This window comes from Chenopodium quinoa, unplaced genomic scaffold (genome assembly GCF_001683475.1).
Source record: "Chenopodium quinoa cultivar QQ74 unplaced genomic scaffold, ASM168347v1, whole genome shotgun sequence".
Taxonomy (NCBI): domain Eukaryota; kingdom Viridiplantae; phylum Streptophyta; class Magnoliopsida; order Caryophyllales; family Amaranthaceae; genus Chenopodium; species Chenopodium quinoa.
In genome coordinates, this window is record NW_018742738.1 from 10,349,108 (window position 1) to 10,363,322 (window position 14,215).

At 31.6% G+C, this 14,215-nt stretch overlaps 1 protein-coding gene across 1 annotated transcript; it reads left to right on the plus strand.

Moving 5' to 3' along the window:
- Window positions 1-2,581: 2,581 nt before the first annotated feature.
- LOC110724228 (lysine histidine transporter 1-like) lies at window positions 2,582-7,568 on the plus strand. The gene is made up of 7 exons (XM_021903636.1): window positions 2,582-3,090; window positions 3,939-4,322; window positions 5,638-6,031; window positions 6,529-6,634; window positions 6,902-6,993; window positions 7,082-7,150; window positions 7,247-7,568. The coding sequence occupies exons 1-7, from the start codon at window positions 2,885-2,887 to the stop codon at window positions 7,343-7,345; spliced, it is 1,350 nt and encodes a 449-aa protein (XP_021759328.1). The 5' UTR covers window positions 2,582-2,884; the 3' UTR covers window positions 7,346-7,568.
- Window positions 7,569-14,215: the final 6,647 nt, after the last annotated feature.

The following is a 14,215-nucleotide window of genomic DNA, read 5'->3' on the forward strand; positions in this document are numbered from 1 at the left end:
TGAGAAGATACAAGGCTCACTGGACCCCTGAGCTTGCTGAATGTAAAGCCGCTGTGTTTGCCATCAGATTGGCAAAGCAACATGGGTTCAAAAATGTTATCCTCGAGTCTGATAATAGCACCATAATCTCTCGGCTTTCAAAGGCTTCCACGTATCTCTCGGATCTTGATACCTTGCTTGATGATGTTCTAGATATGTGCTCTTTCTTTGATTCTATCTCTTGGTCTCATGTAAAGCGGGAAGGGAATTTTGTGACTCACCATTTAGCTCGTGTCATCCCGTATGATACAGAGCAATTATGGTCGAATTGTTGTCCTAGCGATATAGCTTCTTATGTACTAATGGACAAATTATCCTCTTCTGAATAAATAAAAATTCCCCTGCTTTTCTTCAAAATATATATATATATATATATATATATATGGTTCTTAAGGCTCAAATCTTCTGTAACCAACTCTACATAATAAAAAGAAATCCAAAAAATTTCGACACTAAAGGTAAAAAAAATGAAATTTTAATCTTTTTTTTTTCTTTTCCTTTTTCCTTTCTTTTTTCCTTCTTTCCTCACCTTTATAAATTAGTGACATAGGCCAAGCGAAAAGAGATTCTCGAACATTACAAACTGTAGAATTTGAACTAAAGACAAACACAACTTACGCCCCGTACTTCACTTCACCTTATTTTTTATGGCTAAAAATTATTTTTACTAAATTAAAATTATTTTTATTGAAATAAAATTAATTTTACTGGATTAAAATTATTTTTGATGAACAAAAATTATTTTTGCTATAATGTATTATATTTCTTCTTTCAAGTTATTGATTTATACTAAACTGAAATTATTTTATTTGAAATGAATTGAACTGAACTTATTTTTATTAAACTGAATTTATTTTTGCTGAACTAATTTTTTTTTTTTTTTTTTTTTTATGGTGAAGTAAATCGGGCCTTATATCAAATTTATTAATTTTACTGATTAAACGTATATAGTGATTAATTTGTAAAGTCAAAGGAAGTGAATATGATAAACATGACCTTGGAATTAATATAACACCACTTGATCTACCTTTTCAATTTAATTTTAATCAAACTAGTCCCACCCCTAACTGGTCATTTGGTCCTAATTTAACATCAAAAACAACAATATTTGACTTAAATTTTTCATACTACTATGTTTGACAATTCAATTATAAGCGATTAGGCGTCATGGCTTGCAAATTTCCAATCATACGATCATAATATTATTTCTTTAAGCAGGATAAATGACGGATTACATAAACCAATATTGGAATCTAACCATGTGAAAATGTGAACTTTGACTATTATTTTTCATTAATCTATTTTTGTACTACACATAATATTTATTTATTTTTATTTTTAGGTTGTGAGAGCATCATCAACAAGGACCTCAACCACGACAGGTTTCTTCTTATTAGAGGATCATCACTTAAGAAATGAAAATTAATAGAAGGATCATCATCATTTACGGTTTGTTTAGATAGCAAAGTGGAATAAAAAGGGAAGGGCGGAAAGAAAAAGGAAGGAGAAAATAGTGTTGTACTTTCCATCCAAATGTTTCTAATGTTGAAAGAATTTGTTTTATTATAAAGGCGGGAACAAATGAATTCTTTCATTTCCCTTTCCTCCTAGACTTCTACGTACCAATGGCACTAGGTATTTAAACAAGGGAGGGATGGAATGCTCCTGTCCCACCTTTTTTTTTTTTTTTTTCCTTTTGTGTGTGTGTTTTGTTTCCTCTCCGCTTCATTTTTCTCCAATTTTATCAATCCAAATCAAGTGTACTTTAAGAAAACAAAAAATACAAAGTATCATTTCTCTCTCTTCTACTAGTATAATCTTTTGTAATAATTTGTACATAGGTTTTGTCAGAATTGTCTTAATGCATGATTTGAAAAAAAAAATAACAAATTAAAAAAATTTATTCAACAATAAATTAAAATATTACTCCGTAAATAAAATGGAGGAAATAGTAATTGAATTTTACAAAAAATTATGTGAAGGTAGACTATCATATTGTTCAATTTAAATTTTAAAGCTTAAACAAAAAGTTCAAGACCTTCAATTTCAGGTACGGCAATCTAACTTTTACTGCAAATTTTTGTCATAAAAATAATTACAAATTTCATCCCATATTGATGATAATCCAAAAGTTTGTTATTCCTCTCTCTTGTGTACTTATTTTTTCAATATACTCTTTTCTACCCAATCATAATTTCTCTTCAATTTATTATTTTTTCAAAACGTGTTAACGTGGGTATCTAATTAAAAATGTATTTTTTGAGTAAATTAGCCCTTAAATTAATAAAGCTAATTTAATAAGTAGCTGCTGAATGACTTTGGATCATGACTCAATGCAAATTCTTTGGCATAAAATTGATAAATTATTATATATTATTTGTCATGACATGAAATGTCAGAATGATTGAATAATGGGATTATGGGAGGCATCATATTTTTTTTCTAATCATTATTTTTATCTGAATCATGTAATTAGTCATAGAAAATTACTTAAATAGTAAACAATTATTAAACTACTTATGTAAAATAATCTCTTGGTCAAAGCTAAAAGTCAACAAATGACACACACAATAAAAGAGTATGTCATATTGTAGAAAACACCTACAATTCTACAAAGGTTGTTAAGAGAAGCAAGTCATTGCACCATCTAAGTCTTTAGATCTACATATATAAATATGTGAATCTTAACACAAACTTACCTCAAAAAAGTCGTACTATCATATAAGGTAGCTAGACCATCATATTGCTAGTAGAAATTAAACTTGATCGATCAAGTCATATTTTATATCATATAAGGTAGCTAGACTATCATATTGGTGGTAGCAACTCAATCGAGCAATCGATCATGGAGGTTGAGAAGAATGAGAACGTTAAGAACGGCAACATTCTTAAGGATGAGAATAGTTTAAAGAAAGAAAAAGCTCTTAATGATTGGCTTCCGATCACGGCTAGCCGGAAGGGAAAGTGGTGGTATGCTGCCACTCATAATGTTACTAGTATGGTTGGTGCTGGTATTCTTGGTTTACCTTATGCTATGGCTCAACTTGGATGGTATGTACACTTTTTTTTTTTTCATTTTCTTGCCAAATTTATTTATATAGTTTCCTATTCATATAGCAACCTATTTAATGTTTGATAAAGTAGTTATATATTATTTTTAATTAATAATAGAGTTAAATCTAGTTAACATTTGCATTAAAGTGAAAATTATAAAAAGGTGGTTTTGGCCTTATTACATAGTTACATAACCACTATTATTTATCTCCTCCGTCCCTTAATACAATGTCTCTTTTGAGCATTTATTCCTCACATAATAAAGAGAAAGAGACATTGTATTAAGGGACAGAGGGAGTATTTTTTTATGTTGTAATTAATTCTTAACCGATACTTGGTAACATGATATTGCAATTTCCTACTCCGTATTTATTTATCTATATAATTATGAGATGTATATTCCATCCATATATATGAAGGTTATTGACTTAATTTGAATTTAAAGAAGTAATATTCTGATTATTAGATGATTAAATAAGTTGATGTAATAATTAAGAATAATTTTAATTCTATATCTAAATTTCATCAAGGTTATTAAAAGTTGGGAATATGTATGGAAAGGATCGATTCACCTTAAATTTGTAATTTAGAATCTAATTATATCGTTCAATTCTGATTGTTAGTTTCCATACAACTCACTCGGTGATCTAATCTAAAGTGTCGTGGATCATCTAGGTGTTGATCTGGGGCAATCTGTAAATGACAATAGCTTCGCATCATAGTGTATGTTTGTATGATGTGGACATCCAAAAATCAAAATTAGTGGATCTATATCATTTCCATTGTGACTCTCTAAAACAAAGTATGACTGATTGTATGATGAGAAATGATTTAATATATTTCAGGGGAGCAGGTGTGACAATCTTAGTAATGTCATGGGTAGTAACGCTATACACACTATGGCAAATGGTAGAAATGCATGAGATGATACCAGGGAAGAGGTTTGATAGGTATCACGAGTTGGGGCAATACGCATTTGGAGATAAATTGGGATTATGGCTTGTTGTGCCGCAACAATTGATAGTTCAGGCGGGTTGTGACATTGTTTACATGGTTACAGGAGGTACTTCACTCCAGAAGTTCTATACTATTGTTTGTCCGCATGGAAAACACATCAAGCTCACTTACTTCATTATGATCTTTGCTTCCGTTCAGTTCTTCCTTTCTAATTTACCTAACTTTAACTCCATCACTGGTGTCTCTTTTGCTGCCGCGGTTATGTCTCTCAGGTAAGTTTTTGTACCCTTTAAATTTTGTTATATATATTTTAGAATTTCATATTTCGTGTATATAAAAGTTTTAAATTCTTGCTTTGATTTATAATCTCTTATATTATCCCAATATATAACTAAAAATATAGTTATATAAAATCTTTGATTCATGTTAACTAGTCATTAAAGAATGTTTTTACTTATAATATTGATGAACGATTAAAAAGTATACATAGTGTGGTATAACAAAAATGGAGAAGCTACTTGTGGAATAATAGAGTGAATTATGTTTATAACTTGGATTTACATTGCTTATGAACTGTCCAAGAAAAGTAAAGAGTCTAATATTCAGTTTTTGTAATAGTTTTGTTAGAGGACTAAGTCAATCAAAAGGTTAAGCTGATGGTGAGATCCAAAAATATGTTTTATACTCTATCATGCCCCCTCAAACGGGAATCCATTTGGGCTGAAACTCCTCAGATTTTTCGTTACGTGAAAAATAATGATGAAAAGTAAACGGTGAGTAAACCAAAAGGATTTAGGACTTTTATAACCCTTGTCTACGTTGAATATTCGTCGAGGGAAACATGGACTAAAACTTGAAAAGTCCAAAAAATAACAATTTTAAAAAGGAACAAAAGTACGTAATCAAAAAGACTTTGAATGCATATTTGTTGGACTTATTGTATGAATCAAATACTGACTTTAACTTCTCTAAAATCTCTATTGAATATTCTTTTTTTTTTTAAGAAAATCTCTATTGAATATTCTATTCCTACTCTTTCATTTGTTATTTTTTTTCTACAAGATATTTGACATTATTGGCTAATTTTATGAATATTACCCATTTACCCACCACCCTTGATTTTTTTTTCGATGGTTACATTTTTTGTTATTCGATGAAAGACCGGATGAAATCATCTAATAGGACAACGTAACCATATATATTTTTGGAAGAAAAGTGATCTAATAAAATAATACATCTTATGTTATTTAGTTGAAGTTTTTTTTTATATCACATTTATCAATATACAAATTTAACTCTTAATGTCTATAATTAGCGACAAAGAAACTTAACAAACAATTGATATAATAAAAACAACATTGAAACTATAGCAAAAGTTAGTAAAATAAAGTTTGTAAACAAACAAATATTAAAACGTGTTAACTAAAGAAATGGAGGTAGTATAATAAGTCATATATTTCAAACAAGGAAAAGTAAAAGAGTAAACCATTATCTTGAAATAGCTAAAATATAAAAAGCCTTACTATTATTTTATCACAGAAAAAGTATATAATACTGATATGAGAAAGTGATTTGTATTGATTTCAGTTATTCTGCCATTGCTTGGATAGCTTCATTGATAAAGGGTGTACAACCAGACACAAGTTATGGCAGTAGGTACAACACTCATGCAGGAGAAGTATTTGGATTTTTAAGTGGGTTAGGAACGGTTGCATTCGCTTTTTCTGGTCACAATGTTGTCTTGGAGATCCAAGCAACAATTCCTTCTACCCCGGAAAAACCTTCCAAAAAACCTATGTGGAAAGGATCTCTGCTTGCTTATATTGTTGTGGCATTATGTTATTTTCCAGTAGCTTTTGTTGGTTACCTTGTGTTTGGCAAACTCGTGGAGGATAACATTTTGATCTCACTTCAAAAGCCTAGTTGGCTCATTGCTACTGCCAATATCTTTGTTGTTATTCATGTTATTGGAAGTTATCAGGTAAGTCAAAATTATTATGTAGTTTTATTTAATTCTATAGTTTTGAATGAGTCATCTATAAATATTACTAAAGTAATAATCGCTGACGTCATCACTGCTTACATGTCACTTTCTTACTTAATTTTTTCCCGTCATAATGCAATGATGATGTCATATTGTTTTTTTTTTCCTTTTTGAGCTACCCTATTTAACATTGTTTTGAAAATTAAATTCAAATTGAATTTTAAAATTTAAATTTTCTACGTATATTACGCTATTTTATTATTTACAAGTAGCTGTTAAAAATAGTTAATAATATAGTTTAATTGAATCTGAAAAAAAAAATATGAAAAAATGGATTTTTGGAAACTATATATTCATATTTAATTAGAAAGTACTACAGAGAAAGTAGTTGTTTTCTCTCAACAGTCAACATGTGCTTAAGAGTATATAATTTATTTTTATTTAAAAACCGTGCATCGCACGGGACTAATCTAGTTAAACTTAATATATGCCAGGTCTTTGCAATGCCGGTTTTTGATATGATGGAAACTTTCCTTGTGATGAAAATGAAATTCAAACCTAGTAGCACACTTCGTCTTGTCACTCGTTCTACATATGTTGGTAAGTTGTTTTTTTAAATATTATATAAAATTCGATATGTTGACGTCCTATTTTATGATGATCTTTTAAAAAATAAGTTAAAATAAAAATAGTATTACATTATATTGATTTTTTTTTTTTTGAAAAAATAATGCATCATATTGATTAAGTAAATTATAATTTGTAAATATTAATTATTGGTATGTGGTGATCTTGTTCGATTTTTCTTTTATCCTAACTGTCCTAATAAGAGCTTGATTATGAATTATCTTATGATCTTTTATGTAGGTTTTACCATGTTTGTGGGAATTGCATTCCCGTTCTTTGGTTCCCTTCTAAGTGTGTTGGGGGGAATTGCTTTCGCACCCACTTCCTATTATGTAAGTCTCTAATATTAATACATACATAGGTCATATACCTGTATTTTACTTGTCTAATATTAACGCGCGCTAATTTTATTTAATGTAGTTACCTTGCATAATATGGCTGATAATATGCAAGCCCAAGAGATATAGCTTATCCTGGTATTGTAACTGGGTAAGTTTACTTCAAAGCTTATTTTGAATCTAAAAATTTCAATTCTTCCTAATAATTCGATTTAAGTCTAATAAGCTATTCTTTTTGCCATTGCAGTTCTCTATCATTTTTGGTGCTTCATTAACTATTTTAGCCCCTATCGGTGCTGTGAGGGATATCATAGTTCAATCTAGTACCTACAATTTTTTCTCTTAAATCACTTTTATATTTTACTACCCAGAAATATTAAAACTTAATACCGCTATTTTTAATAGCTAATCACACGTGTCACTAATTATAATGCACTCATTATGAGATTGTACTTTTGAGATTGTACTTAACTTGTCTAGGGATAAGCCATATATGTGTTTAAACATGATCCAAAGCTTGATGGTGCTATAAACTACAACATTTTGAATATTTTGTTCTCATTTGTCAATGTTTCTTATGTTTAATTTGTCTTTCAATAAGTTGATATATACATAAAGAATGAAAACTCGAGAAATTCTCTATCGATAATTTTTTCTCTCCAATTTGTAATAATCGTAACAAATTCATTATTTATCTATTTCGTAATAATTGCAATACTTCCTTATTTTATAAGGACTCAAAGTCCCAAACTAATACTATGTGTATTATTTCTCTTTCCTACTAACCCAACTTACACTATTTTTTTATTTGTTCTCTTATTAACAATAAAATAAATTCCACCTAAATATACTTTATATGTAGAGAAACAAAGGGAAATTGATGTGCAAAGAGATCGGATAAATTCTTCAAGGCACGTGATAAACGCTTTGCTATCGACTCTCTTTAGTACAACTGAGTTACATGATAAAACTATAGAGGTACATTTTGCTTGTTCTTACAAAACTAATTCAACAAAGTTTGTGTGGAAATGAGTTTGTTTTCACTCCAATAAAAAAACTGCAGATGTCTCTCAAAGCAAGCAAGAATGATTTTGTAATTCTTCTCCCATCCATCATAAATGTAAATATGAAGAGAAATTACAATCCAACAGATATGTTCGTTTACAAAACAATCCGTATAAAAACTGTAAAAAAAACTGTCAGTTTTGAACTTCGCCCGATCAGATAGGACATGGGTTCTCGATCGGGCGCACAAAGAACTTTGGAAAACATGTTAAAACTGGCAGGCATAGACGCCCAGTCAGGCACGAACAACATCTCAATGAAAATCGAAATATTGACTATTGTAGAGAATAATTCAAGCCATCCTACACTTGAGCCCCACTGTGATCATACACTTAAGCATGGTGTCGTCCAAAGGGAAGGAAACTAGAGTAAAAGAGTCGTCAACAAGTTTTTGGAACTTGTAAACCGTTCACAGGGTGAAGGTTACACCCCTTAACAATCCAGGAGATCGTTAACTCCAATAGGTCTGGAACCATGACTGGAAGTTCGGGGATGAAGGTACAAATCCAAACTAAAAGAGATTGAATCTGCTCTAAAAATAGGCCTCTACTTTATTCTTCTCGTATTCATGTGCGCTTTCTGACTAATATGCAATCAATAGATTAACCCGAAACCTGTTTATCTATGTTGGTTGAATATTAATGCACAAATAAAACTATTATTGGCTATCACTTGAATTATAATCAAATTAACCCTAAATAAGATTATTAATTATCTTATTAAGCGTGATTACAAGTACAAATTTCCTTTAAACATGCATAAAAGGTGTGATCAATCAATAACAATAATATAACATATCAAGCAACATAATAATAACCATAATAATGATTATAATCATAGTCATGTTAAAGTATAAGTATTCTGAAGTCAGCCGGAGAGAGCGTGCAGCAAGCTGGAGCGGGCGCTCCTGGCAGTGAAGCGAGCGATCCTCGCAGTGGAGCGGGCGCTTCTTCGCTGGGAATGCATTTTCTTTTGACGGATTTATCCCTATGTGTTTCGGGGAGTATAAATACTTCCCCTTTAGTTCAGTTGTAGAGGCACATAAATAGCCTAGTTTTTAGAAACTCTCTTAGTTTGAAACATTAATTTAGCTTAGTTTTCATCAAATTAATCATTTGTAATAGTTGGTTTTAAGATTCATCCTCAAGATTTGGCACTTTGTATTCAAAATTTTCAAGATTCAATTAGTAACTTCCTTCTACTTTTCTCCATTCAATTTCTGATTTTATTTGTTCTTGCATGATATTTAAATCTTCTTAGTTCTTGATATTTTGTTATTGGATGATAGTTATTTCAATTGTTAATCACTTTTCCCCAATTATTGAAAAAGTTAGAACCCTAATGCTTGTTTGCATGTTGATAAACATGAGTTGTGAGTAGTCTTCTTGCTAGGGGTTGGGTGAAGCTCAACCTTTTGGGTTAATTATGAAAATGTGGGAGAAGCATTGATGTTTGTATTTCAATTAAATTGATTATATGAGATTGCTTGTTAGTTCTTCATGATAGGATTAGCTACCCTAGACTTAGGAGTTTGATAGCATGATATGCTTAGTTTGACATGGGAATGTAAATTGAGTATGTCATTACTTATTGCAATTTGATTATGTATCATCTATTTCTAGACTAATGAGGAATCTAAGTTTAGTAGTGTGAGTTGTTTTCTAATTGCATGAGGTCGATTTTACATATAGTCCTTGCTATACCTTGTCTATTTTACTCCCCGTTTGCTGATTGCCTTGGTTGAGTTAATCCCATTCTCTAGTGTCTTTAATCCATCTATTTAGAATCATATTTTGTTTGTCTACTTGACAAACCCCAAATTGACCATAGACTTTGAATTATCTTAAGTGTTAAGATCTTTAGCAACCATATCCCGTTCCTTGAGGACTGAACTCTTACTTCCCCGTTCCCAAAATTACAACTCGAAAGAAGATAAAAACTCTAGTATAAGGACATTAAGAACACTCTAATTAACTTGTGTGGAATTGACACTTGACTCAAATAAAAGCTAGAAAACTTATGTGAGCAAGGGTGAGATTTTCCATCTGAAATCAATAGCTATTTATAGATTGTAAAACGTTTTGGAAAATCATCTTTGTGCAGCAACACTATTATACCACTACTTATACCCACTAAGAGGATCATGTTCCTTAAATTAAGGAACCATGAACTCCTCAATGTGCAAAACCATGACGGAAGAAGAACATGGGAGAGTAGACCGCAAGTTTTAGAAAACATGGTGATTTTATTTTTTTTCAAAAGATATTTTCGAAAATAAGAAAATAAAATAAAATATTTTTGCTCAAGATATTTTCGAAAATCAGAAAATAAATAAAATCTTTAAGTTAAGAAAAGATAATCATTTAACAACTTAACCAATTTCCTAATTTCTAGCATGCACAATATTTTCTCTTAAGACCAATTCCACACAGAATTTTCGAGTTTAATTAACTTCTTATACTTACACAAATCATAAAATATAGAAATATATTTAGTCTTCATGTTCTCAGATGAAGCTTCTACTCCGAGGCTTCCTGTTCCGTGGAAGGAACTTCTCTTCTCTGATGAGGCTTCTTCTCTGAAGCTTCTGTTCCCTGAGGAGAACCTTCTCTTCTCAAATCTTCATTTCTGAAGCGCCAGTTCCTATGAGGGAACTCTTCTATATGGATAGCTCTGCTTCTGGCCTTCTTGTTCCTCATGGTATTTTTACAAGACACTTAATTCTCCTGGTCTTTGTAAGTGAGTACACACTTAAACAATCAAGCACTTATTAGTTTGTAAGTAAGTGAGGTTGTGTCATCATCAAAATCATTAAGTCTAACAACTTTGGTGTAGCAGGCCACACGGTGTGGCAGTGCTGCCAAGTCAGTAAAATAACGGATTCAGACGCGTGCATAACGGGGTTACTATTCACGCGCATAACGGGATTACTAGTTTTGTCAGGGTTATTTGTATTTTTCAGGGGTTACTTGTATTTTTTTGTTCAGGGGTTACTTGTATTTTTTTAGGGGCTACTTGTATCGATTACTTATTCATGGGTTACTTGTATTTTCAGGGGGTTACTTGTATTTTTTTCAGAGTTATTGTATTTTTTTTCACGGGTTACTTGTATTTTTTATTTTTTTCTGGGGGTTACTAGTATGGGTTATTTCAAGGGTTACTTGTATAAGTTACTTATTCAAGGGTTACTTGTATGAGTTACTTATTCAGGGGTTACTTGTATGAGTTACTTATTCAATGGTTACTTGTTACTTATTCAAGGGTTACTTGTAGGCTCCATACCAAACCAGTAACACCCTACAAGTAACCCTTGACCAAAACCAGTAACACCCTACAAGTAACCCCTGACCAAACCAGTAACACCCTTCAAGTAACCCTTTACCAAAACCAGTAACATCGTACAAGTAACCCCTGACCAAACCAATAACACCCTACATGTAACCCTTGACCAAACAAGTAACACCCTACATGTAACCCCCGACCAAACCAGTAACACTCTACAATTTTTGACGTAGAATGTTCGATCTAATTAGATTCCACAAAGAAAACGAGCTCAAATTTCTTTGGTTCTCATCGATTCACTACTTCAAATGTTGTTGATGATCTTAAGCAAAATTAATCACATTTTTCACAACAATTTGGCACCCAATTTCTACAATTTCGGGCTTTAATTGCATCAATTTGGCAAAGAGGACAGAGAAAATGAGTGGAGTAAAGATATGGTCGTTGGTGATGTGTGGTTTGGCTTGAAAAAGAAGCTAAGAAAAGAGGAAAGAGAAAATGGGTGGAGTAGAAAAATAGTTGTTGGTGATGTGTTGTTTGGCTTGAAAAAAAAGTTAAGAAAAGAGGAGAAAGAAGAGTTGTGGTATTTAAAAATAATCTAATATATATATAAAGGGGAGTTTTTCCCCGAGTTTTTAGAGAGCCACGTAGGATTTAATTTTCTTAGCGCGCCACGTAGGATTGTAAATTTAAGTTGTAACCAATTAAATAAGAGATTATTAATTTCTTTTATAATTAAATAATTCAAATGCCACGTAAGCAAAATTGGCGAATGATATTTTAAAGTTTAAATTAATTAAGTACAAAATATTATCTTTTGAGGTTAGGAATTTTATCTAATATTTTAAAACTAATATAATAACAATTTTAATCACATAAATATGATTTTTTTTTAAAAAAAAAATACTAACAAACCGTGCATCGCACGGGATTTATAAGTATATATATAGGGGAGTTTTTTGGAGTTTTTAGAGAGCCATGTAGGATTTAATTTTTTTTAGCGCGCCACGTAAGATAAATAATTTTAGTGGTAGCCAATTAAATACGAGATTATTAATTTCTTTTAGAATTAAATAATTTAAATGACACGAAATATATAAGAAATTTTAGCACATAAATATATTTATGTTGTAAAATAAAGAGAAATATAAGAGAGATTGATAGAGAATATATTTGTTCATATTATTCCATATGATCGGGGTATATATATACATAGAATATTATAAGTAGGGTTTGCTTAGATAAGAATAAACCCTAGATCTAGAATATTCTAGAAACATAAAAAGAGGATAATGGATATCCACACAATATTTTCATAACACTCCCCCTTGGATGTCCATTATCGAAGATTGTTCCTCGTTAAAACCTTATTAAGAAAAACCCTATGGGATAAAAACCTAATGAAGGAAAAAGAGTACAACATTCTTCGTAATACGCTCGAAATGCTGCCTCATTAAAAACCTTACTAGGAAAACCCAATATGGGACAAAAACCATGGTTAAGGGAAAAAGAGTGCAGCGCGTAATTTCTCCCCCTGGTGAATGTATAGCTTGAGGTCTTCTAATGCAATGAATCCAATATAGTTGAGTGTCTTCACACATGACGCGGAATAATATCATTCCTTAATAATAATATGGCAACCCATGATATTATTAATGTTGATTTTTCAATCTTGTATGAAATAATAATATAGCACATGTAATTATATACATTGATCATGGTTCTTCTGGACCATGTTAAAACAGTTTCACGCACAAGCATTCCGTTGATATTCTTTAGAATATTCATAATTGACATGATAGTTCTCTTGCAAATAGTAATTCTCACTAACTTTCATATGCTCAATCTTCAGGTTGAGATGTCAGTAGTCACATTGACTTATTAAGAGTTTGATAATAATTGAATAGCAATATTCAAGATATAAACTTTGTAGGGTTGAACACTAGTAGAATAAACGTAATGGCAAGCGGTTCAAACCCCCTAATGGCAAGCGATTTTGAACCGCATGGGCTTAGGGGGCTTGCCATTAGCCATTTAAATGGCAAGCGGTTCAGAACCGCTTGCCATTACTAGAGAAAGGGCAGCGGTTTTGGCGCCAAACCGCTGCCCATTATGGGTATACAAAATTTAAAAAAAAAATTGGTTTTTTTCACATAAATTGATTCACAAACCTGTAGACACCTAAAAATGTCTCACCAAAACCAAACCCGATGATGAACAACCTTTCACCGCCACTATTGGTCGGGTTTAGTATTTAATCCCGAGAGTGCTTAAAAAATCGTATTTGATTAAATTCATACTTTTGAACAGTCCATGGATTAGTCTTGTTGTTTGGTTTTAATTTTAGCCCAAACCTTTTTTTATTTTATTGTTTTATTATTTAATTTTGGCCCAAACCTTTTATTTATTTTTATTTAATTATTTTTTTATTTTAGCCCAAATAATAATAAGTCAGAAAAGGCCCAAAATTATCAATCGGCACTTAAAATGCCGAATGAAATTAGGGTTAAAAATGTATTTAGACGGAAAAATAGGCTGGAAATTCCCGCGCCACGGCAGGTACCCACCGTGTCACGGGAATCCTTCCCGTCTGACGGTGGGATTTCCCGTGACACGGGAAGTCTGTCGTGACACGGTACATTCCGTGTCTTTTCCGCGTAAACCCTTAACGCGTTTTCTATCCCGTTTTCTGAAAATTTCCCGCGTCACACTAAAAATGTACCGTGACACAGAAAGTGTGTCGTCTGACGGTGGGACTTCCCGTGTCACGGTACAGTTTTCCGTGTCACGGGATACTTTTTTAGGGTTTTTATCATTTTAGGGTTCCGTGTGCTCCCTCAGCACATTTTCCCTATAAATACCCCCTCAT

What these genes read in the sequence shown, in the direction of transcription:
- LOC110724228 (XM_021903636.1), top strand. Translation starts at nt 2,885, where the DNA reads ATGGAGGTTGAGAAGAATGAGAACGTTAAGAACGGCAACATTCTTAAG. An exon ending in GCTATGGCTCAACTTGGATG is followed by an intron (nt 3,091 to 3,938) that starts GTATGTACACTT and finishes AATATATTTCAG; the next exon opens with GGGAGCAGGTGTGACAATCT. An exon ending in ATGTTATTGGAAGTTATCAG is followed by an intron (nt 6,032 to 6,528) that starts GTAAGTCAAAAT and finishes AATATATGCCAG; the next exon opens with GTCTTTGCAATGCCGGTTTT.